We start from the raw sequence: 26,864 nt of genomic DNA on the forward strand, positions 1-26,864 counted from the left end.
ATGAGGCCCATCAAATGTAAAATATTTTACATTCAAAAGTGATTACAGGAAAACTATCGTGATTGCAAACAGCCAACAAACGAATTTCAGAGTATTTTCTCCTCGTTTCTGAGCGTATGTAAGCATGTCTGAAGGTGTGGTCTCACCGTGTTGAGCAGTGCGTCATAAACAGCGTTGACAAACTTGGTGTTGACTCCTGAGTCCTCTATAGTGTTAAACAATCCATTCGCCTCTCGCTGGGAAAGGAGTGACGGGGAAAACGAAGGCAGAGTAACACACGGAGAGAGTTAGTGAAAACTGCTTTCCCATCGCACCACATCGTAAAACAGTTCTGTGAAATTTTACCAGCATTTAAAAGTGTTTTCTCACAACAGGCCATTCGCTGAGAACCAGATTCTGTGTGTGATATACCTTGAAGGCAGCGTTGATTTCTATGAAGGAGTCAAAGGTTGTCAGGTAAAACTCCCGGACCTCCCTCCAGTCTCCTGATTGGAGGGCACGCTCCATGTCCTCCCTAGCAGCCAAAACACACGAAAGACTTCACGGAGACCGACCTCTTTACCTTTGATTTAAGGATGTTTCCTGCATGTTTAAAGTGTGTTTAAAGCTCCAGCGAACTGACACCTACTGAAACTCCTTGGTAGTCTTGGTGCGCAGGGGGATGATGGGGTCAGAGGGGAATGGAGCTTTGACCTCTGGAGGAAGAGTGTCGATGGAGAGCCGATGCTTTTGACGAACATTGCTGCATATCGGAGGCAGCTCTCTCCCTGCAGGAGAGGAAAATAAAGAAGAGGAACCAGTTCAACTATAGCACACTCTCAGTAACACTGACCATCTGCACAGAAAACATGACTTAAGGAGTTCTTTAAAGAAAAAGAGTTTAAAAAGGAATCTGGATGCCAAAGTAGAATTTTACAGGAAGCCACATCCTCTCATTTTCTCAGCCTAGTGAGCTACACAATAAAAGCTTTCTCAGCTATAGCAGCACTCACAAAGGCCTAATCACGGTCATAATATAATATCAAGTCTGCTCGTTAAATGTTCATAATGTAAAGCAGATATCTGGTTCAAGACATCTTGTTTTATGTGCAGATTATTAATAATTATGCAATGCAATCTCTGTTTCGAGACCCTCAAAACGCTTTACAATTCCACTATTCATTCACTCTCACATTCACACACTGGTGGAGGCAGCTACAGTTGTAGCCACAGGTGCCCTGGGGCAGACTGACAGAAGCGAGGCTGCCATATCGCGCCATCGGCCCCTCTGGCCATCACCAGTAGGCGGTAGGGTAAATTGTCTTGCCCAAATAATGGATGAAGATGGATGGATGGATGGTAGATGGATAAAGATGGATGGATAAAGATGGATGGATGGATAAAGATGGATGGATGGATGATTGATGATGGATGGATGGATGATTGATGATGGATGGATGGATGATTGATGGATGGATGGATGGATGGATGGATGGATGGATGGATGGATGGATGATTGGTGATGGATGGATGGATGGATAAAGATGGATGGATGGATGGATAAAGATGGATGGATGATTGATGATGGATGGATGATTGATGATGGATGGATGGATGATTGATGGATGGATGGATGGATGGATGGATGGATGGATGGATGGATGATTGGTGATGGATGGATGGATGGATATGGATGGATGATGGATGGATGGATGGATGGATGGATGGATAAAGAGGGATGAATGATGGATGGATGGTCGACGAGGGGTGGATGGATGGATGAAGAGGGATGGATGGATAAAGATGGGTGGGTAGATTCAATAAAAACATCAAACTGTTAATTACTCACAGCTGTAGATCTGCAGCTCGACAGCGTTTAAACTGACACATGGAGTGAAAATGAAAATAAAAACAACAACTGCAAAACAGACATTGGGCCTGTTTTGAATGTTTCTCGGAACATGTAGGTGTAGGGAATATGTGCTGGGAGACAAAAGAGGTCCACAAACAGAGAAATGAATCAACAACAGCTATTAACCCCAATCAGTGTGCAATCACAGAGGCCAGGCTGCGCTGCATAACACACATGCATTCATCTATCCTCCCACACTGATGACCATCCATCCATTCTCTTTATAATTAGCCTCAATCCCAACACTAACAATAGGCAGGCGCAGCCCTGTCCAGGTGCATTGTGGATGCTCATTCTGCAGAAGTGGAAGGATTGTGCAAGCAGAAGATAAAAGGGACACAAGAACAGAGATGGGCACGTGTTATATCACAGAGAAACTCCTCTCATCCACCAACAGAACAGCTAAATGTCTGCATTTTGTCCCGAGGGTGAGGAAAGATGCTACAATGAAGAAATCATTGTTTTAGAAAAAGTAATTAATCCAATAGTGAAAAAAAATGTGTAGAAGTAGATTTCAAATAGAAATTTCCATTTCATCACTCGTTGTGATTTTCTCAGCCTCAGTGAAAGATGCCCCCCGAGTGCACTTGTGTCAGCAGGCTGCCAGTTTGGTTCGGTGTTGGCTGAGGATTTAGTACCTGGTTTACCTTTTACTTTTCTCCATCAGTCCAAACATCTTGTGCTGCTCTGTGTGTATCTGATTGCGCACAAAACAAGACGTTCTGAACCATGAAACTGTCCAAAGAGCATTCCAGACAATGGATCAAACCGCTGATCAAAAGTAAACTTTGTATTGATGGTGATTGTGAAGGAAGATGAAAAGGAACAAGCCATCCTCTGTGGATCAAGAATATCAAACATGCAAACGGTCCATGAAATGAATCAACTACAAAAGCATTTAGATTGTGCTTTGTCTGCCAAAGCCAGGACTATTTAACTATTTTGAATAAAATTATCTGGATTGGAACCAAATTTGAATTGGCTCTTTTTTTCATTATGCTCCATTTCTGTCATGAAATTCTCCTCGATGAAGGAATTAGTTGTTTCATTAATGAAATCAGACAGAAATTCATAATCAAAGAGGAAACAAAGCTGCAATAAGGAGAAGAACATATTGTTAAATCTCACCTTCCATCTTCACTCCCCTGTCCCTCACCATCCTAATTATCATTGCTTTGTCAGCTCGTATATCACTGAGCGCAGGGCTGACAACAACAAGCATCCGTTGTCATGACACCTTTTGATCATAAGAGTCACATTCATCTTTTTCCTCCTTCTCTTTCTTTCTCCAGAGTTTACTTTGATGTCTCTTGATGATGGGTGAGAGAGATCTTCCCAAAGTGTTTTCAAGTGCTTTCCATTCAATCCTGCTTTCATTGCTGCAGAGGTTTCTGAACAAAGCAAGCATCAGACTGGAGATGATGTGTGCACCTTGTTTGTGAGGCAAGTTGCACAGTGATAGCTTCTTATTCAGTCACGTCACAGCAAAATATGATTGCTGGTTACCTGCTCTATGTGTGAGCACATGGCTACATGACTACTGTTTATTACAATTATGCATTTTTTTTTATTCTGTTTAACTTAGTCATGCATCAAGTGGCAACCTTTGGGGCAGAAAAATGAAGTCAAGCGCTAAAAACTAGAGTAGTCACTGCAGTCAAACACCAGTGGATATGTAAACTTCTTCATTGGTCTTCCATGTACATAGTTTCCACAACTTTTTTAAGGATTCTGAGACATGGCAGCTAAAGTTCTTTGGAAATCACCGCATTGGTGCAAAAATGTTGTTTCAGTCACACTGTGACATCTTTGACATTTTTCATATTTTTAGCAAAAGAAATAGGAACATATGAGGTATTTTTGCCAGAGGCTACAAGTAAAACAGTTCCTAAAGATTCGATTTAAAATTTGTTTTTTATTTATTTTTTTGCTATATTGTCTGTTAAGTTAGCTACCTTTTTATATCTGATTGTTTCAACAGACACTTCTCTGAAACTGATCACGTACCAGGCTGGGACTGAAAACGAGTGCAAAAGCAGCCAAAGTCCAAAGAAGGACTTTGAAAGACCTGCAGAAGCCTCGAGAACTGTTACTCAAGACGACTTTAAAAAATGACGAGAAAGCTCACCGGAAGTACATACAAAGAAAATAGTGGTGGTTCAAGACTTTTGCACTTCGTTCAACCAATTTAGCCATTTTATATATTTACTGCATTGAGTCATATCACGCTGCAGTGGAACAGTGTTCCTTCTGAGACCAAACTCCACTTTTATTTTGACAAATCTCTACAAAAACCCGTAACACGTTACAGATGAAGTAGCAAATTGTGGTGATTATCCAGCAGGCTGGCCGACTGTAACGGGCCCGAGGAATGCAACAATATTTCATGTGTGTGTCTTGATGGTTTTCACTTTCATATGGTTTTGATTTGGGGCGGAGGTTTGTATAATTATTCTGGCATCAGTAGCCGTGGTGACAAAGTGGGCTGGTGGGTGCTCCGCCGGGTCTCTGTTCTCACGCGGCATTTAAAAACAACCACGCCTTTAACAGGAAGCAGCATCCCCTTTACCGTCAAAACACTCACAATGAAAAAATAATTAAAGCCACGCAGAAAAGCTCGCAATCTGATAACTGCAATGCTAATTTAATAAGAGAAACTAAAAACCTTATCTAAACACATTTTTTATGCCACTTGCCCAAAAATGCTTCACGTGCAGGAGAACAAACCATTTGTAATTATTACTTGTTTCCAGCTCTTGAGTCTAAGTGACTTGAGCTTCAACTGTGAGTCAGCTGAGATCTGAATCACCCCTTAAAAATGTCTGTAAGTGTCTCGTTATTAGTGAAGGCGTCTGATCTTCTCACACTGCGGGATGTTGAAATCCACAGCCGCACAGCTTTTTCTCTTCTTCTTCCTTTTCAAAGCTTTTCATTTCAGAGTAGCGATGTCATCATTTGCAGGCAGCATAAACAGAGTGTGAGTGCATACATCAAGCACACTGTAAACAGAGGAAGTAACACATCATTACATCGCAGACGAGGACGGGGATCGGTGCTTCCAAGAGAGCAAAGAGGCGGCGAACAATATTACAAAACACTGAGCAGCTTTACTGCTTTGGAATGAAGCAGTGCCGATTCAGACGACAGGAAGTCGGAGCAAAGCTTGTTGCACAAGTAGAAGTAAAAAAGCCACAAGTTCAATTTGACTAAAGATGCTAAAGGCAAAGTGTTTCCATCTACACATTTAAAACCACAGAGAAGCCTCACAATTGCTTTTATGGTGAAGAACCTAAACATCAAAAGCTCTAAGAGTTTCAATGTTTTTTGCAGTAAAGTAGTGCATTTTGCACGTAATCAAATATTTAAAGTGCTTCTGGAAGCAAGTCTCAAAACTTAATCCTATCTAAATATGCCAGCAGAAAGCCAAACCTTTCATATCAATGCCAACACTTCAGAGGTTTGGCACCTTTGCCCCTAAATCAGGTTTTAAATACTTTATTCCATTTGCAGCAGCAGCATCAAACTGTGCATGCACATAGTTTCACAACATCACACCATCTTCATCGTTTGGGTTTGTGAGTGTCATATCTCTTGATCTCTGTATGATGTCTATGGTAAAGTTCTTATTATGTCAGTTCAAATATTTTTCATTAATATGAATCAGTTGTCACAGTGTCTGCGGCACAGTGGTGCAGTGCGAATGGTTGTGTGTCTGTGTTTTCCCAATGACAGCTCAACAGTCTAATTCTGCTGGAACGCTTCAGCATTATTGCAGTAACTTAGATGCACATTACACGTTTTTTTAAGTCTGGCTTAAAATAATGTAAAAAAAAATCAATGGAAAAAAGGGAGAATGCAACAAATAACTCCAAATAATTCTCCTATTTAAATCCTTTTAGCGTTTGGGTTTACAGAGCAGTGCTTCTCCAGTCAGGTTCTTTCAACAGGCAGATTTTGCCAAAACAGTTTTAATTCGCTCCTGGCTGCTGATGGGCCCGTGTCCCCTTTTCGGGCTGTGCCCGGGCCCTATGGACTAAGGCCCAGCCACCAGACGCTCGCGTTCGGCCCCCTTCCCGGGCCTGACTCCAGGGCGGGGCCCCGGTAACTCTATCCCGGGAAGGGTGAACTGTTCCCTTGGTGTTCTACTCATAGGGTTCTTCTGAATCGCTCTTTGTCTGGTCCCTCACTCAGGACCAGTTTGCCATGGGAGACCCTGCCAGGTGGCAAAAGCCCCCAGACAACAAAGCCCCTGGGATCCCTGCAACACACAAACCTCTCCACCACAATAAGGCAAGTCTGGGCTTCTCTTCTTAGGCTGCTGCCCACGTGACCCGAGCCTGCTAAGCGGAAGAAGATGGATGGATCGAGTTTTTTTTAACTGTTTTTTAAATTATTTTTTATTTTTACTCATAATGTTTTATGAATGCTAGCTCGAGTCCGGTGTCATTTCCTGAAAGCCAAAGCTCTAATCTGGTCCTGGACCAAAGGCACGAACACAGAATGGAGGATAGAGACAGCATTTTGGGAAATTTGATTAAATTTCCTTTTTCGATGTGCAAAGAAAGACAGAAAAGGGGCAAAACCACTCTGTTTGCTGAAATAATAATAAGTTGTGTCTGAACTCACCGTGTCTGAGTCCGTGGTTACCGGTCAAGTTGCCCATGATGCCACCAGCCAGTCCACGTCCAGCCATGTCCCTCCTCTGGCTGAGCGTGGAGATGAAGGTGCCCAGAGATGGAAAAGGCTGCTTGGCTCCTCGCCCCAAACCCTACCACACAAAAACATGATCATGAAGACGAGTGGAAAGAAAGTTTTTTTGCATGCACGCACAACAGACCAGTTATCTCCTCCTTTGTTTTATCTTTTTGAACCGCTGCAAAGTCCTGAAGTCTCAAACGCTTCAGTCTGTAACTCCATAATCAACGTCACCAGTCTACCTTGAGAGAAACGTGAAGAATCAAAGTGGAGATGCCAGCTTTAGTGAGAGACTACCGGACATGACTTCAGCTACACACACAAACCTTTACTCCAAAACTTTATGGAAAACCAGCTCTGTTTATTTTCCGAGATCCAATCACATACAAACTAAAACAGAACTATGGAGCCCTTTAAAACCAGACACAACCTCCATCTTCTCTCCTTTTTTCTATCTCTTCTAGATGATCCAGGTTAGGACTTCAACTCGATTGTGAACATTTTAAGCCCAGATTTCACCCATAACACCAAGAAACCAGCACTTAGTGGTGCTCTAGCTCTTGAGTCAGAACCTCTATGTCACAGGCTGGGTCTCTGACCCAGCGCTCTGAGTTCATGTTTGTATTTGTCTCATTTTGTTATGTGATTTAGTTTGTGTTATTTCCTATCTGCCTTTAGTTTAGGCAGTTATTGTTCCTGGGTTTTCTATGTTTTGGGGTTTTGTATTTATTCATCACATATTAGGTCTGTTAAGTTGTGTTGTCATGTTTTAGTTTTAGTATTTCCTGTTTTATTCTGACAATGTCATGTGTTCTTTGTTTATTGTATTTAGCTTTCCTCTCCTGGTCCTGTCATTAGGTTTATGTCTGTCAGCTGTTTCTCCCATGTGTCTCCACCTCCCCTGATCACCTCATGTATGTATTTAAGCCCTTTGTTTTCTGCATGCCATTGTCAGGTCGTCTGCTCATCCATGTCTCATCCCCAGGTACCCATGTCAGTTCACTATGGTTAAGCTTTTTCATGTTTTGTTATTAGTTCACCCAGTTTAGGTTATTGTTTAGTTTTCACCGATGCCCGATTATTTTTACCCTCATTGCTAGCCTCAATAAACGGCTTGTTTTGTTTATCCACACTACGTTTTGGTCTGCGTTTGAGTCCTCCTCTGCAACACATACGGTCTGCCCCAGCCAGACCGTGACAGTACGACCTGACCACTATGGACTCAGCAGACCGCGAGCTTTACGAGCGTCGGGAGGCAGCCTTCGCCCAGCTGGAGGAGGAGCTCCGCTGGAAGCCGTGGCGTACCCCCGACTACGAGCGCATTTTCCACGGGACTCGGCTAGCTCTCGGAGGTCCCAAGAGCTGCCGAAAGTCCCTGCCTGTTGCGCTGCCTGCATCTAAGCCTCGCTCGCTTCAGGTGGGAGTCCTCCGTGTGGCTTCAGGCGCTCACGCTCCAGCCTCGGTGTCTCCGTTCTGTGCACCGGGGGCTCAGTCGCTCGCTCCGCCGGCTTCCTCCACTCGAAGGAAGCAGCGCGCCCGTCGCCATAAACTGGACAATGCCGAGCTCACGGTGGTGAGTAACAATGACTATTACCCTCACGACCCGTCTGATGCTAACAACATTCGGCTCACTTCCGATCCATGGGGAATTTCCCTTATGGATGACGACGTGGACTGGGAGGATCCGTTTTGTTTTACTCCCTCTACACAGGGAGGGATGAAAGACAATTCCCGCTCGCCTAAGCCTGCACATAGGGTTAAAGGACAGACTGTTAATTACGTTACCAGGACAAACACACTCAGTTCCACTTCCGTCTGTTCAGGTTCTGTCAGTTCAGGTTTTGTTAAGTCTGGTTCAGTCATCCCCAAGTCAGCTCACTCTACAACTGTTAACCCAAGGATTTCGAAAACTATTAACCCAAGGACTGCTAATACTAAGACTGCTAAACATGAAGTGGACGGCGGATTCATTTTTGCTAGGTCTGTTTTTGTCGACCCAATACATATTAACCCTAAGCCTGCCGTTTCTAAGACTGTTTTTTCTGAGCTTGCTCCTTTGCCTGTTCGTGTTTCTGCTGCCAGGGCAGCTCGGGCCCAGCGTACCCCTGCACCCGAACCAGTTCCTCGGGTGAGGGAGTCTGAGGCCCAGCTGGTCCCTGCTCTGGTTTCCAGGCCAGCTGAGGCTCTGTCCGTTTCTGCACCCGTACCAGCTCCTCGGGTGGGAAGGGCAGTTGCCCAGCCGTTGCCGGTGCCTGTCCCGGCTTCCGGGGTGAGGGGGGCTGTGAACCAGTCCACCCCTGCACCCATGCCGGTCCCCAGGGTGAGGTCAGCCAGGATACAGCCCGTCTCCGCACCCGTACCTACTCCTCGGGTGGGAGTGGCTAGTGTCCAGCAGGTGCCTGCACCCGTTCCTGTTTCTACTGAAGGCTCAGGAGAATTCAGTCCGCAACCAACACCACCATCACTACTGCATGCTTTTCAGTCTATAGCTCAGTCATTAGCTCTGTTAGCAGCCCAGTCAATAGTTCATTTTCCTGTGTTTCCGTTAGCTCAGCCCTTAGCCCACTGTGCAGCTCAGCCAGCTCCCCATTGTTCAGCTCAGTCATTCGCTCCATCACCTGCTCAACCTTCTGTCCAGCCGGTGGTCTCTACACCTGCTGGTCATGCTTCGTCTGCTGGAGGTTCAGGAGAATCCACCCAGCTTCATGCCTCGTTTGCTGGAGGTTCAGGTGAACCCAGCCAGCTTCATGCTTCGTTTGCTGGAGGTTCAGGAGAACCCAGCCAGCTTCATGCTTCGTCTGCTGGGGGTTCAGGAGAATCCAGCCAGCTTCATGCTTCGTTTGCTGGAGGTTCAGGAGAACCCAGCCAGCTTCATGCTTCGTCTGCTGGAGGTTCAGGAGAACCCAGCCAGCTTCATGCTTCGTCTGCTGGAGGTTCAGGAGAACCCAGCCAGCTTCAAGTTTCGTCTGCTGGGGGTTCGGGTGAACCCAGCCGGCTTCAAGTTTCGTCTGCTGGAGGGCCCGAGGAGCCCATCCAGCCTCATGCCTCGTCAGCTGGAGGGCCCGAGGAGCCCATCCAGCCTCATGCCACGTCAGCTGGAGGGCCCGAGGAGCCCGTCCAGCCTCATGCCTCGTCTGCTGGAGGGCCTGAGGAGCCCGTCCAGCCTCATGCCTCATCAGCTGGAGGGCCCGAGGAGCCCGTCCAGCCTCATGCCTCGTCAGCTGGAGGGCCCGAGGAGCCCGTCCAGCCTCATGCCTCGTCAGCTGGGGGTTCAGGAGAACCGCACCAGCCTCATGCCACGTCAGCTGGGGGTTCAGGAGAACCGCACCAGCCTCAAGCCACGTCAGCTGGGGGGCCCGAGGAGCCCGTCCAGCCACCTTCAGATTCTGCTTCTGTTTCGCCTGCTGCAGCTCCAGCCTGTGCTTCGCCTGCTGTGGCTTCATCAGAGCCTTCGTCTTCGCCTGGTGCGGCTTCATCAGAGCCTTCGTCTTCGCCTGGTGCGGCTTCATCAGAGCCTTCGTCTTCGCCTGGTCCGGCTTCATCAGAGTCTTCGTCTTCGCCTGGTCCGGCTTCATCAGAGTCTTCATCCTCGCCTGGTCCGGCTTCGTCAGAGTCTTCATCTACGCCTGGTCCGGCTTCGTCAGAGTCTTCATCTACGCCTGGTCCGGCTTCGGCCTCTGCTCCTGCTTCTGCCTCACCTGGTCCGGCCTCAGCTTCTGCCTCGCCTGGTTCGGCCTCATCCGAGTCTTCCTCGGCTTCTGCTTCTGCCTCGCCTGGTCCGGCCTCTGCTACGCCTGGTCCAGCCTCTGCTTCAGCGTCGCCTGGTCCTACGGCTGTTATGCCGCCGCCCAAGCCTCGCTCTGCACCTGGGAATCTTCGGCCACCTGCTGGACGTCACCGCCGTCGAGGTCGGCCACCTGAACTGTTTCTACGCCGTTGCCGTCCACACGGTCGGCCACCTGAACTGTTTCTACGCCGTTGCCGTCCGCACGGTCGGCCCCCTGAACGGTTTCCATGTCGCCACCATTGCCGTCCGCACGGACGGCCCCCGGAACTGTTCGACCATGGACTTCTGTGCCGTCGGCCTCCGGGCCGGCCCCCTGATCACATGAACTATGATTTTCTGGACCGTCACCCTCCGGGTCGGCCCCCTGAGGAGTCATGAACTGTTCCCTGTGCTCCTGTGATTTTGATGGACATTTTGGTTTTTTTGGCCTTGTTTCTGGCCCTCCGTCCTGGACCCCCACCGCCCGCCCTTGGTGGGTTGTTTTTGGTTTTGTTTTTCGAGGTTTTGGGCGTCTGGAATCCGCCCTTGAGGGGGGGGGGCTCTGTCACAGGCTGGGTCTCTGACCCAGCGCTCTGAGTTCATGTTTGTATTTGTCTCATTTTGTTATGTGATTTAGTTTGTGTTATTTCCTATCTGCCTTTAGTTTAGGCAGTTATTGTTCCTGGGTTTTCTATGTTTTGGGGGTTTGTATTTATTCATCACATATTAGGTCTGTTAAGTTGTGTTGTCATGTTTTAGTTTTAGTATTTCCTGTTTTATTCTGACAATGTCATGTGTTCTTTGTTTATTGTATTTAGCTTTCCTCTCCTGGTCCTGTCATTAGGTTTATGTCTGTCAGCTGTTTCCCCCATGTGTCTCCACCTCCCCTGATCACCTCATGTATGTATTTAAGCCCTTTGTTTTCTGCATGCCATTGTCAGGTCGTCTGCTCATCCATGTCTCATCCCCAGGTACCCATGTCAGTTCACTATGGTTAAGCTTTTTCATGTTTTGTTATTAGTTCACCCAGTTTAGGTTATTGTTTAGTTTTCACCGATGCCCGATTATTTTTACCCTCATTGCTAGCCTCAAACGGCTTGTTTTGTTTATCCACACTACGTTTTGGTCTGCGTTTGAGTCCTCCTCTGCAACACATACGGTCTGCCCCAGCCAGACCGTGACACTCTAAATGAAATCAGGTTTTCAGCTGCATGAACAGACAATGACAACATGACCTGAACCGAATGAATGAACTTAATATTCACTCAGTCTTCTCTGTGATGAATCACACTTCTAATCTTTTTGGTATTTGATGAGTTTTAGGTGTCTGTGAACCACAAGTGCAATGAGAAAAATGTGGTAACAAGATGAGAAGATTGATGAGAAAGCATGTTGAAAAGAGAGAGCAGGAAAGAAGGATAAGTGAGGGAAAGTGAAGTAATGCAGAAAAGATGGGAGAAAGTGGGGAAAAATGAAGGAGGATATGAGACAGGAAGTCAGTGAAGAAATGGAAATGAAAGAACAGATGGAGAGAACAGATCGTAGAGGAGGCTTGAGAGGTGGAAGGAAGAGGAGGTGGGGAGTTCAACAGATGCACAGCAGCCGCTCATGACAGCCGCAAACACACCACGCTCTCTCTCTCATACACACACATACACACACACACACACACACAGCAGCAGCACCAGCAGTGTTGTGTTCAGGTGATGGAACGGGAAGACAGTTAATCATCCATTCAAAATGAATCAGTTTCAAAAGAAATGAGACCCTGAGGGATATTGTGAACAGAATTTTAGCCCTTTTAGCCCTGACGACAGCCCACACACACACACACACACACACACACACACACACACACACACACACACACACACACACACACACACACACACACACACACAGTTGTTTTTCCATGTTATTTTCTCTAAAGCACTAAAAAGAACAGAAAAACAGTCAGGTACATGCTACATTTTCAAAAAAAGAACAGATTACGATGATGGCATAGACGATCAGCCACATAATTAAAACCACCTGTCTCATTTTGTATGTGTCTCTCTTGTGCTACTGAGGCAGCTTACAGTCCTGTGGGCTGTGGGTGAGGCCTGTAATGCGTGGGGTGTGCTTTCGTTCATGCAGAAACCTCCAGGCTGAAAAACAAAGCCAAAGTGGGAGTGCCAGTAGCTGCAGTTCCTCTAACGTCCACTTGAGGCTGCTTCCAAAGTCAGTCCCAATAGACCCCAACGTAAAATTACCCAACTTCACAGTAGATATACATACGTTTACGGTCTTACACACACAGAAAAATGCTCTCTGGTCTCTATGAATAGTTTCCCCATTCATCACAACTGGGTAGTAGTTCAAATTTTTATAACTAGTCCATTTGAACAGGCTCAAAGTTAGGAGGTCTTCTTAATGCACACTGAATTGTAACAAGGTGATTCACCCAGCAGTGCTTTTAATGTTGTGGCTCATTTGTGTATGTGCAGTCTTATGTGTCACACGTCACGCAGAATACAAATAGTACAACAGATACACACACACACACACACACACACACACACACACACACACACACACACACACACACACACGAGCCGACACGTGCCCTTTCATCTCATCTCTCAGCTCAGACGTTCCACAGTGTTAATGAGATGCAACAGGTTTTTCACTCAAATCAGATCAAACACTTTTTGAAAACCCAGAATTAATGCAGGAATACAAAAGCAGACACTGAAATCATTCAATAAATCACATGTCGAAGAAGATTCTCATTACTTCAAATTAAAGTGCATTTAAATTTCACTCAGTGCAGGCAGTAAAGCAGTTGCTCCATCTGAGTTCGTTAAATCGCCACAGGTTGAGAAATTCTGCAAAAAGCGTTTAATGCACAGCTTTCTAACTCGTTGGCTTTTCTTCTTGAGACTCTGCGAGCCTGACATTTGGTGTTTTAACTACAGCTGTTTAAGGACATTTCCACAAAAGTCAGGATATACATGTTTCCTCAGTATTGAATGTTTTTATTTTGAATTTTTTTGCAAACTTACATTCAGACTCATACAGCTATTTGACAACAAAACCAGTATTTAACATCCAAATAATCACAGCAGATCTCTCTTGGAGATTGGGGCGATCACGGCTCAAGAGTTGGGAGTTCGCCTTGTAATCGAAAGGTCGAGCCCCGGCTTGGACAGTCTCTGTCATTGTGTCCTTGGGCAAGACACTTCACCCGTTGCCTACTGGTGGTGGTCAGAGGGCCTGGCAGCAGTGTCCTGCAGCCTGCAAAGGGGTGGCTGTGGCTACAATGTAGCTTGTATTGCTGTCTCTTGTCATCTTGTCCCTATTGTAAGGACTCTATCTTATATATCTTCAGAGGACAATTTGGTGTTAAAAAGTTTTTAAAAACAGATACTGATATGCATTTACTTAAATCTTTTGAAAGGTTCCTTTAGACCTATTTTCCCCTTTTAATTAGCAGCAAACCCCAATAACGCTGCAAGCCTGACTGCTCGTCACTGCTTTTGTGCCCACAATCAAAAACGATCTTAAGCTAAAGGTGGAGGTGGGTTGCAAAGCAGCCGGCAGATGGGCAAGAACTGCGGGCAAGCTAAAGCAGCCTAAGTAACACAGCCGACATGCAGTTTGTGATATGTAGAAAGGTATCAGCTGAGCCATCATGATGTGGGTTGGCACTGTCACGCTCAGCCACAATCCCAGTAAATCTCAGGGGCTGGGATTGTGGCTGAGCTTGACGTTGATGTCTGAACTAACATGTTTGATTTGGAACTGTCATATTACCATCCCATAACTGTGACCAACAACGACACTGTTGAGATATTTTATACATTTTTTACTTGCATTTATTATCATTTATCAGCTCAGCTGGTTTCCATTAAGAACATTTTTATTGATAAATGTTCATGAAATTAATGACACTGACATCAGTTTGCTGTATATATGGTATATATGCTGTATATAAGTATATTTGCTTTATAAATGGTGCTAATTAGTGCACTAAAAAGCCAAACTAAGATGCTAAATATCGACATGCTGCCACGGTGTTGAAGACCTCACAGAGCCCGAAGCGCCGCTGTAAACTTCTTCGTTCTCTTCATGCAGAGCTGCTTTCCTGCATCACTCCCTTAGAAGTGATGTGTGTATAATTACAGTCCTCTCCCAGTGAAGCCACATCACTCACTCTTTCATCATCGCCACAGGCCTGCCCACGCCAGCTGATTGACAGGTGATGTCCGGGAAAGCGTGCAGCATAAACAACTCGATCAAGGAAATGAGGCTGTCAACAAATCATTCCTGCTCAAGTTTTCTCGATAACTAGATCCCGCTTCACATCTGACAATAATTAAACGGCTTTAGCAGCAGTCTTGTGATTTCCGTCGTGTCCGGCTCTGCTCAGTCATTTAGTCTGAGAGGAAATGCTGTCATCCAGAGAGAAACCACGCCACGAAGAGCTCAGCGTCTGACTGTGTCTCACACACTCTGCTCAGCCTCTCCTCTGTCAGCTGCTCATCTCTAATCAGATCGAATATGCTGTATATAAACGTGAAGCACTGTCTTTACACCAGCTATAGATGCTTCAGTTCACGATTTCATCCAGCAGATTGACCTGCAGCTGATGTACAGTCTGCTTCCTGAACACAAAGACTCAACAGTCTGTTAGAAATGGTTTCCAAATACACAGACATTATTCCTCATCAAGTTTGAGTAAGCACGGCTTAATGATGCCAGATCTGGCTGAGTTTTGGAAGCACAGCACCAGATGTGAGTCTGACTCTGGATCCCAGATTTAAACTTGTGTTCAAGTCAGCTGGTTTGGGTTGATTTAGGCTGAAATCAGCCCCAATGAGCAGCCAACATTTATCCGAGATGGCTCACAGAATCAGTGAGCTCATTCTGGTGCATCATCATCAGCATCATCACCACAAGTCTGGCATCAGTTTGGAGACCGGTCATGGCAAAATAAAGCAAGCATTAGTCCCGTTAGGATTTTTCACCAAGCGCCAATATCTGGGGCTGAAGAAAAACTCCCCAAACCACTGATAGAGTAGCCCAGTACTGCCTGGCTCTTTTTTTTGGTTTAGTAATCGTGCACAGTTCCCAGGAGCCTCGTTATTTAGTACCACCTTGCTGGAGATGTGAAGCGAGCTGAGATTATACCAAAAAGTGACGTGAAACACTGCAGGTTACACCAGGGTCACGTGCTCTGATGATCAGTCCTGCTTATACTGAGGACGCGCTGTCTGCAGTGGCAAAGCAAATAAAGTTGAGCTCTTTCTTTAAGATGCAGAAATCAGATGTGCACTGCGTGTTCAAAGAGAACCTGAAGCTCATCTCAGAGCCGGCGTGTTGTGTTCAAAGTCAAAGGAAAGCCCCGATGTCACCCTGGACAGGGGACTAAAGGGAAACTAGGGGAACACCAAGAGTTTCTGTGGAGTTCTGAGTTTAGTCTGAAGCTGAGATGAACACAAACACAGACACACTCACTGAAGCACTGCTGCTCTTTCAATTTCTAGCGAGCTGTCAGCGAAGATTCAGTTAGCACGCTGGCTGTTTGCTGTGGATAAACACGAATGTCACCCAGGCAATCTGTACAAAAAATCATTTCTGTCTGATAAACATTCTTATATTTGGAGTTATTTTCTCCTCCAAACTGGGAATCTCATCTTCAAATCCACATGTAATTCATTTTAAACTGAATTCCCTGGTTATGGATTATCATGGATGGATTAGATGAACGCGAGCCAGGTCTGTCAAAGGCATTCTCGGAAAGTCATCTTCAAATCAAATCGCACTCAGCTTGTGCCACTTAATTTATGCTTCAAGGCTTTTCTTAATAGGCTAATCAGCAGGTACTTGAAACATGTTGCCATGGCAATGATCAACAGAGAAAACATGAAAGAATAAAGGGCCAGGGCTAGCTGCTTACCAGCGGCTGAACTGCTAAACAAAGACAAAGGAGACTGTCCAACATCAAAATAATCGTGGATGGCGTCAGATGGATGATGGAAATGCTCAAATATAACCATGTGGCTACAGCATATCTACAGAGATGCTACTGTGAAAGTTTGTGTGGAGTGGAACCATATAAATGGAAGTCTATCAAAGATTTTTTTAAACCTGGAAGCAAAGCGTTTAAGAATTCCCTGAGCCGAGAACTAAGCCAGCTCCAGGACAAACCTGGGAGAACAGGAGGAGCGTCCACCTGTGAGCTCCCAGTGCTAAACCCTGAAGCACCATCCCACAGTGACATGAAAAAAAATTCAGAGAAACTATTTTTATTTCAATCTCAATATAACAATTAACACAAGGCTCATCTTCTGTGTGTGACACAGTCATATTCTAACAACTTGTAACACATGTAAAAGTCGAGTTTCTATTTAGTCAAGGAATTAAAACCTTTAAACCGGCTTTATTTCAGATTTGGCTGATTTTATATGCAATAACTCACAGTTGAAATACTTTCAGAGAAAAACAGCAGAACCCAACAATCAAAGCTTGAAACCCAAAAAAATGTTTGTCATGAATCTGCTGAGTCAGGTTTTACTTGACTTAAGTAACCAGACCATCAGCTCATCAAACTCTTGGAGGTCTGGAAAAAGTCTTCCAGATAATAACATGCTTTCTCATCATCGGGCAACTCTCAGAAACAAGAATTCTGGATCAGGTAAAAAAAAAAAAAAAACAGGGAGCACCAGCTGCCTTCAATTGGTCTGTTTTTACTGGTGGGTAAAACAATGGCAGCCACTGTCTCCAGGAGCTGTTTCTCCAAACTTGAAGCCTGAATCTTTTCAGCTCGCACTGAGCCTAAGCAGCCAGAAAACTTCTGAAGAAGAATCAGAATCAGTCAGGCCAAAGCCCCGGAGAGAAAAAGCGCATGCGGCCACTTTATGGCATTTCCAGACAGAGTGGGTCTCAGCAGTTACAGACTGTTTATTAGCCCCGAACCTTCTGATCTGCACATTCCTGCTCCCTGACACAATGTAGATGACATCAACCGAGCAGCCAGCGAGCCCGCCAGTCTGCTCCAAAGTGACACAGAGAACCAAACCGAAAACAACGCCGGTGAAAAGCCCAACAAGCGAGGCGAGCGCCCGGCTCTGTGTTCGAATGATTACATCACTGCTGGAGAACTGGAGTCAGGCATCATTATGTAAGGCAGGGGCATCACTTTTTCCAAAAAGCAACAAAAGTGCAGTCTTTTATTTATTTTTTTTGTTAAATGTCACTTTTCTATCTGTTCAGGAAGTTTAGGGGACTTTACACAAGTTCAAATCCATGTACCCGATTCCTGAAGTACAAACAGTGAAGATTTTTGTCTTATTACAAAATGATTTTGGATCAAGTGGAATGTGAAACTGCATTAAAAAAGATGCACGCTGAGAGACTCATGCAGTGATGACCTGCAGTAAAATCCTTTGCTCTAATTACCGTGGTTTGTGTTGCATAACGTTTTTTTATTATTTCTTAGAACACGAAACGCCTGATATCTATTATTACACAGTAAAACTCAAACAATCAGTTCTGAATGTAACAGTATGGGCACACAGACCCCAGTGCGGTTCCTGAACCTGCACCAGTTGCAAAGATGAATGCTTCCTAAAAACCTGTCATTGGTTTGCTTTTTAAAGCACATGCATGAAAAACCTTACCCTGAATTCATATATTGTCTTTTTCAAACGGGATAATGATGTCTAACATTTCTACCTGTAATGTTCAAACATTGCTTATTTTTTTATAACTTTTCAAATATGCCTCCTTATCACCAGAACAACCAGTAGCACCTGAAACATGTTTTCTGTACAACAAACAGAAAGGGATGACAGGGATCGCTCTGTTGTGGAATAGATAAAGATAAAAGGCGGGTTTCTTACAGCAGGAGGGGAGCTGTTGTAAATTGGTGGGAGCCTCTCTCTCTCCCTCTCAACTCCTGACAGCGCAGAATGTTCTCCATCCATCCTCTGAGCGTGGAAGAGTGGAAACGTTGTTTTGCGTTTTTCCCCGTCCCCTGGAAAGACTCACTCCTCTACAGCCTCTGTGCTGCTGTTGGTCACAGGGCTGCACATGTTTTTAACCAGAGCCAGCTCTGACCCCGAGTCCCCCGGCTGCCTGCTCGCTCTGCTCCGTTATTTCACAAAAATCAGGAAGACTCACATCCTACGAGAAACGGAGTGAAATCTACCTTCGTCGGACAGGTGGGCTTTCCGTTACGCGCACAGCCTGACGCGTAAACGTCTCCAAAAGCGGCGCGTAAAGTCTCCGATGTACTTTAAAAAGCACGAAGCAGTCTTGGTTTTAAATTAAGTTTTTTTCCTAAACTTTGGGGCGAGTTTCTACCCGCTTCTTCTTCTCTTTCTCTCCCTCTCTGCGTCGTCTGACGGGGAGGCAGCACAGCTGCGGGCCGGCGCCATGTTTGGAGAAGGAGGAGGAGGCGCCTGGAGAGCACAGCTTCTCTCTCTCTCTCTCTCTCTCTCTCTCTCTCTCTCTCTCTCTCTCTCTCTCTCTCTCTCTCTCACTCACACACACACACACACACACACACACACACACGGGAGAGAGAGAGCTAGAGAGAGGAGGAAATAACGGCAGACAGTGGGCAACATGAGCTTTAGAAGAGAGAACGAAAGAACCTTTGTAAGAATAAACGCATGTTGGTGCTGAAACTTTCACAATCTCTGTGAATTTAAGTAATTCAAGCAAATATAAACGCAACAAGAATCAACGAATACCTGCAAAAAAGGTCCAATCAAAAAAGCAAGAATAGAAAATACGTAATTAAAAATAATTATTAGATAAATAAGTGCATTCATTAATATTTTTTAAAATCACATTGCTTAAAGTTAAGAAACCAATAATTTTATTTATATAACATAAAGCGATCATCTCGGAATTGTGATTTATGTCAAAAAATCGTCATCTGATATTTCGTCAGCAGGTGGGAGGGACATGCTTGTTGTCCTTTTGCTTGGTAGAAACAGAAATTTACTAACGAGAAAGAAAATATTTCCTCGTTTATCTGTTTTTGGGTTTCAAACATTTTTAAAGGCATTTTCTTTGTGAGATATAAAACCTGTTGCCTGCTCTCTCCCACACTTTGTTTGGTCTTGTTTGTCTGCTTTTCTCTCTTCTCTCTCCTCTGCTCATTTGGATTTTCTTATTATCAGAATTTTTCTGTGAGATTTATTTATGGACATTAAACAAGTGGTCAGAAAATAACTGGTACACTGTGAGCACTGAGCATCTGTGTCTCTGATGATAATTCCAAATGTATTGTATACTTTGCTATTTCCACACTGGTACTTTTGTTTTGAAAGGAAGCTGAAGGGAAGTAAGGAGCTGTGATTCCTCCTGCGTTGACTGTGCGGAGCTGTAGACTCTGCGTCACCGCCACAATTTAACCTCTGTCCATAATTAGAGAAACTGGATCTGGGCTACAGGCCAACTCTCACTGAACATAAAGAAACTGAACAGCTCCTCACAAATCTGTGTGTGTGTGTGTGTGTGTGTGTGTGTGTGTGTGTGTGTGTGTGTGTGTGTGTGTGTGTGTGTGTGTGTGGTTTTCTCAGTAAGCTTGAGATCATCTGAACTCTCCGTCTGGTTTCCTAAAAACAGCTCCAGTCTTTCTGCAGGTCCTGGAAAAGCCTTGAACACATTTTTAGATCAGATATTCTCATAATGCAAGCTCTGCTCTTTTGCACTCACTTTTATTCCAAGGCCAGTATAAAGTCAGACAACTGAGGCTTGTATCAAACGAAGCAGAGCTGAAATATATGGTTAGTGGTGACAATGTGCTGCTTTTGCTGGTACCTCGCAGTGCCAGTTGCAATTTAGGGGACAAGCCGAGTGCCACAGTGTGTATTTTTGTCTTGTATTTATAGGTTAATATAGGCTTAAGTGTACACTAAGTTTCAGTGGATGTAGCTCCAACCAATCACATCTTCTGTATCATCCTTTTTTCAGTTGGTTAACATCTTGATTTGATGAAATGTCAGCTTGAAATGCTGCAGCTGACCGAAACACACACCCAGACCTACTGCAGGGTAATGAAGGGGGGATTCACGGTCACCTGATCGGCCCTAACCATATGCTTTGTCACAAAGGAAAGTTGAGCCTAATATTAAAAGTATTGGAAGCTGGTTCCACTGAAGAGGGGCCTGGCAGCTGAAGGCTCTGCCTCCAATTCTACTTTTAAGTAGTGCTCTATTGGGGTGATACGGTAAAATGAGGTCTTTCAGAAAAGATGGGGCCTGATTCTATTCAAAACCTCGTTTTCTGGATTTAACACGGAGTCACTCAAGAGAAGTCAGTATGGGTGAAGTGAAGTATATGCTCTCTCTTTCTAGTCCCTGTCAGGACTCTTGCTGCAGCATTTTGGATTAGCTGAAGGATTTTCAGGGAGTTTTTAGGACTTCCTGATAATAATGAATTACAGTCGTCCAGCCTGGAAGTAATAAATGCATGAACTAGTGTTTCAGCCGGTTTGGAACTGGGGATTGGGCCTCGAGGACCTCCATCTCTGACTGATTCAAAGAGCGTTGAACCTGTACGACCCCTCCTGTGGGTGGCGGGCCCACATAGCTTTTTCAGGCTAAGGCCGGGGTGAAAAGCTCCAGCAGTCTGCAAACTTTCTGTGTGACTAACTAAAGATGTGTTTCAGGTTTCAAACATTTTCCACCTCCTCAACAACAACTACAACCTGCTAAAGGAGAGCAATGATGGTCGAGGTGTTATAGGCAACATTCCTGTAATAAATCTGAATGAAATAAAATAATACTTTGTAATTGTACTGACTTTCACTGACAGTGGTTCCTAATATTGTGTCCCCGTCTTTGACTTACCTGTGACAACAGAATAACCTGAGGAAGACGTGAACATGAAGTGGAGAACTTTCTGTTGAGCTTCACTCATCACACAGAGGTGGTCAGCTGCTGTGTAAAAATGGACTTTTTGGACAAACAGTTTGTTTTTGTAGAGGAACCGAAAGCAGCTTTCAGGCACCAGCTTTTCTAAAATTGGTCGAGTCTCGCCGTCGGCTCGAGCTCTGTTTGTTTTCCGAGCTCAGAGTCTGTTCAGCAGCAAGCGCTGAGGGTTGCTGTAACAGCAGATGTGTTTTGCGTCAGCACAGAGTTTTTTATGGCTTCTGGACCTCAGACGTTCATTCGCTCGGGCCTCTCTGCACCTGATGGTGAAACACAAAGCTGCTGGGAGCTCTCGTGTGAGCCTCCGGCCCACGCTGGAGACATCAGCTGTAGTAAACAGACATGTTGTGTTTATGTCTGATGACAGATCAGATTTGTTCTTTGTTACATCGTGGCGTGCTGGGATTCGAGGCAGCAGACTGAGGGACCAGGCACTGTTGCATTATGGGAATGTTACATAACAGCAGCAGGACTGCGGCTGACTCATGGATTTATGGGCTGCGGATCTCTCCTTAAACAATTTGGGGATCCGACACAGATCTGGAAAATGAACGAGAGAGGGGAGATGAAAACATAAAGAGTAAATGAATGAGTGAGCAGTCAGCTGAAGGACTGCTTGCTTTTTTCAGCACAAACATGTGTGTTTATTCTCGCAAAGGTTATTAAACGAGACCTTTATGGCCTTTCCTTATGTTCTGTTATATGTAGACTATTACATTAATGGAGCCTGATATCAAAACATAGCTGAAGTTTCAAGCAATTAGGTCACTGCATACACAAATAATCCCTGAGAGCCAAACCCGGGCTGCAGCCTGCTTTAAACATTCACTTTAACATCCCTGATATGGGGATCTCAGGTAACCAGTTTCTGTCTCTGAGCAGATGTGGACTGGGTGGCAAAGAGGAAACTGTACAGTTTTTTAAAACCACCTAATGCGAACCAGCGAGTATCCAAAAAGTAAAAATGTTGCAAGAAGCTTGATTACAGGTTATTAGTTTGATTATACGTAGTTATTAAAGGTTTATCTTGCTGCCAGAATCAGTTTAAAGATCAGTTATAAGACTGTCCTGTGTTGGATGGGGCCCTCATCTTTTTAATGGGCTTTGGTTGTTTTTATCTTCTTTATTTGAACAGATACGAGCATTCAGAAACTCTTGAGTGGTCATTCCCAGCTTCTTCAGTTTATTATCAGCACTGTTGATGTGCAGGGAATGGTTGTCCGTCTTATCCAATGGGACACTCTGGCAGCCTGGCCTGGATGTACCCTCCTGCCTTTCGCCCTATGCTAGCTAGGATTGGCTCCATCCATGATCAGGTCAAACACATCTTTAAGCTCAGTTTTGAAACTCACTACAACCCATGGACTCGCGGTGGTCCAGTACGTATTTGGGTGCTAGTTGGGCTGACTCATATTTTAGAGAGGACACTGAGCTTAGAATCAGGACTTGTTCAGAGTGAGTAAACAAAACCAAAGAGCAGCATAATGATGACTTCTATTGAGAACAACTTCAGCCTCATCCTCCATCTTTGCTGTGCTAATGTGTTTATATTAGCCAAACCATACCTAGCTACCAGGTATGGTACCAGGTATGGTAGCTAGATATGTTACTCGTATTTAGATCTTCATCTTGGTTTGTGTTCAAATTTCTAGCAGAGCTGTATGGTTCGCTTCTTTAGAAAGGCTTCGGACTGTCATACTATCATCTTTAGATGGAAGCTAGCTGGCTAAAGTCTTGCTAGCTTCTGACTCAACTAAATACTGTAAAATCATTATTTCACAGATACCAGTGTGTTAAACTTCATTGTAACAGCTGGGAGAACAGCTACACTGATAATTTTATTGGAAATGAAAGAATATGGGACACTTTTAACTCCTAACATTTGGGTCTCAGAATTGCTAATGACACGAGCACAGCCAGGGATCAACGCTGGGCAAAGTGATTGGCGATAGCTCACCAATCAATTTCTGTAATTTCCCCACTGATGCATTAAGTTAATAGAGAGACAGATATAAATTCAATCCGCCGAGTTGTACGTTCATGTTGGACCTGCTCATATAACCAACTCTTGCAACACAGATGTGTCTGGGTGTGCACAGGCACACAAGCTAATACCCAGATTTCCACAGGCTTTGAAGTTAGAGAGAGAGAGAGAGAGAGAGAGAGAGTGTGTGTGTGTGTGTGTGTGTGTGTGTGTGTGTGTGTGTGTGTGTGTGTGTGTGTGTGTGTGTGTGTGTGGCAGCTACGCTGATCCACCACAATCATCACGAAATGAAAGAAAATAGGAGGAGGACATTTCTAAGTGTGACTGTGAAAACTCAGCTTTGTGTGGGGAGGGGATGGAGGAGAGTGGAGGAGACAGGTTTGATATAACACAACTATAGGTCTACGTCACACAAATGCAGGCAAATGTCTCGACTGTGTTCAGTAACTACTGAAGCTAAATCGTTGTTTGTCAACATGCAAATGTTTCTTCATCCTGGAAGTGAGAAATAAACTCCCAGCCTGCCTGCGTCTCTGTCAACAGTGTGTTGTTTTTTTTTTCCAAATGCACATTTGGGCCACACATTGCAGTTTACGGAGGGCGGATGGTGTTACCGTGACGGTGAGCTCCTCCGCCGCCTGGTGGCAACGCTCCTCTGCGATGTGACACGGGGGTGAAGGGACCAGAGGAATATGAAGCAAACTGCATGAAAAAGATCTTTATTTGTTTATTTGGTGGATAACTGTAAAATCCAAGTAAATAAAAGGTTTTCCATAATGCGTTGAATTTGAATAAAAACACAGGCAGTGTGTGTGCGTGTGCGTGCGTGTAAGGACAGCGGGTTGGTCGGTTCATCCTGTCTGATCGCCGTCAGTTTGTGCTGATGTGAGAGCACAGAGGAGCTCAGAGGGGAGAGGCATCTGTTGTCAGGAGGAATATTTGGTTTGATTCATAGCAACGCCTCAAAGTGTGGGACAGAGAGCAGGAGCAACATCTGGGAGAGCGAGAGGAGCAGAATCCTCAGCTTCAGGCCGCTTGGCAGCGACGCGCTCGCACACGCCTTTCCCCCAAAAAACAGAGAGGAGAGGGAGAGAGGTTACTGGAGTGCAGAGGAGATTCAGACAGGAGGAGGAAGAGGAGGGTGAGCGGTGCAGCTATTTCCTGCACATGATGATGTTTCTGATCCGGCCCAAACACAAGCGTGTTTCTGAAGAAGGCTGGAAAAATTAAGGGAACTTTAACAAAGGACGAAAGGATCGGAGAAGAAGTTTGGATGTTTAGATTCTTGTCCAAAATGTTTCATGAAATAAAAAAAACAAACAATTTTTTAAATGAAGGATCAAAAGTGCCAAAATCTACCCAACAACAAACAGGCGGTCAGGGAAAAACATCAACAGAGAGCAAATAAATCAATTATTACATTAATGTAGAAGATGATTTTAAAAATGTGATTTGAATTTGCCTCATTTCTGCTTTGGAGACAAATAAGAAGGACGTCGCTGAAGGTACTTTTTATAACCTCTGTGTTTGAAAAATAAACAGCAGATGAGACATTATTATTATTATTATTATTATTATTATTATTATTATTATTATTATTATTATTATATTCACAAGATTGTCACTGGTAGTCTTAAGAGTTTGAAAAATGAAGACAAAGTTTGTGAGGGTGCTTCACTTTTCAACCAATAGGCTTCTTCAGTTCTTCAGGGTCACGTGACAAGTCTAATGAATCAGAATCAGAATCAGAATACTTTATTGATCCCTGGGGGAAATTATTTTTTGTTACAGTGCTCCATTTTAAACCAACATTAAGACAAGACAGACAATACGCTAACTAAGAATAGTACAATATATACATATATATACATACATACATACATAAGTCACTTATAAATAAATATTTGGAAAAGAAACATGTGTAGCTGTAGCAGCAAACAGTGTGTTAAGTGGATGCGTTGTACAGGGAGATGGCCACAGGCAGGAATGATTTCCTGTGTCGTTCAGTGGTGCTTTTCAGTAATCTCAGTCTCTCACTGAACGAGCTCCTGTGACTGACCAACATGTCATGGAGTGGGTGATCAACAGTGGGTGAACGAGCTGAAGAAGCCTCTTGAATGAGACGTGAAACATCCTCACAAATGTAAAAACAAAAAAAAAAAAAAAAGCTTTTTTTGTTTTGTTTTTACATTTCAACTTTTCAAGCTCTTAAGATCAGTTTTTACAAATAAAAAAAATGTTTGCTAGTCAGGAAAGTCATTAAGCACACATCCTTATTTACAGTGGAGGCCTGCAAAGGCAACGCCTCTTCAGGAGATGGAGGGAGCGCTAATTTATGCAGCATGGGTTTAACTGTACGACTGCTGGTTGGTTGAAAACAACAAATTGGCTGCTGAAAGTAAAACTGCGGAAAGAAAGTAAATAAATGGGGAACTGATAGTCAGATAAATGATTACAGAAGAAAACTGAAACTGAAATATTTCATAAATAAACAAACAAAGAACAACAGTAATATCTCAGTTTGCTTGCTTTAAAAATTAGATCTTAAAACTGAGACGATGATGCGGTTTGAGTCATTCCTCGTCTGAACACAAGAGGGCGCTGTTTACCCATCAAAGCATGGTCTGCATTCATTTCATGCAATTCTTTTAAAATCTCTTCTTATTCTATCAGATGGAACTGCTGAAAAGAGTCAAATGAGGCTGGTTCCTGAGAAAAGATCATATTTTATTAAATATAAATGTCTTTGATGATTTGCGTGAGTTTTCATCACGCAAATCATCACGCTTGTGCTGATGTCAGCACAAGCAGAGCTAACCACATGTTCATTCATTTGTTTCGTCAGTTTTGCTAATTTTTCACCTTTAAGATTCGGAGCTAACAACAAAAACTAAATAAAAGAAATGAAAGCAATAAATAAAAGACCAGCATCAGCTGTTAATCAAATCTATTTAAGCCCAGAATTTTCCGGATCGACAGATGTTTTGATGTCACTGCCAGAATACCAGCCAATGAGAGCGCTCTGAATGACCCCGTGCTGCAGGATGCTTCGTGACGCCAAAAGTTGACGTGGAATAAATTATTTTTCCACATGCTGTGATGTCTCATTGAAATAAATGAAAAGATAAAATATTTTGCGTCTGTTATGCTTTTCTCCAGATATTTCACAAGCTTTTCTCTGCAGTTTGGTCATTTGAATTACAAATACTAATGCGGTATTTATTTATTTATTTATTTATTTATTATACAGAATCTCTTTACAGCAACTGTTATGTCAAGGTCATTTTATTATAAGATAAGGACTGTGCAATATTAAGGGTCAGATAACCACACTGGCTACTGTGGAGAGGAAGAAGTGCCTTTTGAGAGGAAGAGATCTTGAGCAGAACTAACCTCAGGAAGGGCGACAATCTGCCAGGTGAGGGGAAAGATTAACTGAGCTCCTCACCCTTTCTCTAACGAACTCATTTGTGGCGCTCATAACCACGATCTCATCCTCCCCACAGCTGGAGGTCATAGCTGAGGGTAGGAACACAGAGCAGACTGGGGCTGCAGACGCTGCACACATCTATCAGTCTGCTGCTCCCTTCTTCCCTG

At 44.2% G+C, this 26,864-nt stretch overlaps 1 protein-coding gene across 1 annotated transcript in view; it reads right to left on the bottom strand.

Annotated features, from left to right (window-relative positions):
- Positions 1 to 18,775, bottom strand: part of hectd2 (HECT domain containing 2) — a 61,250-nt gene extending 42,475 nt beyond the window's left edge. The window contains exons 1-5 of the mRNA XM_085427755.1: positions 18,239 to 18,775; positions 6,518 to 6,659; positions 629 to 767; positions 412 to 514; positions 147 to 236 (exon numbers count right to left, since the gene is read on the bottom strand). Coding sequence (XP_085283881.1) covers positions 147 to 236; positions 412 to 514; positions 629 to 767; positions 6,518 to 6,659; positions 18,239 to 18,322 — 558 coding nt within the window. The 5' untranslated portion in view covers positions 18,323 to 18,775. The remainder of the gene's footprint in view (positions 1 to 146; positions 237 to 411; positions 515 to 628; positions 768 to 6,517; positions 6,660 to 18,238) is intronic.
- Positions 18,776 to 26,864: the final 8,089 nt, after the last annotated feature.

This window comes from Rhamphochromis longiceps, linkage group LG13, assembly GCF_057381845.1.
Source record: "Rhamphochromis longiceps isolate RC_006_pf linkage group LG13, R_longiceps_female_GT1.1, whole genome shotgun sequence".
Lineage (NCBI taxonomy): Eukaryota > Metazoa > Chordata > Actinopteri > Cichliformes > Cichlidae > Rhamphochromis > Rhamphochromis longiceps.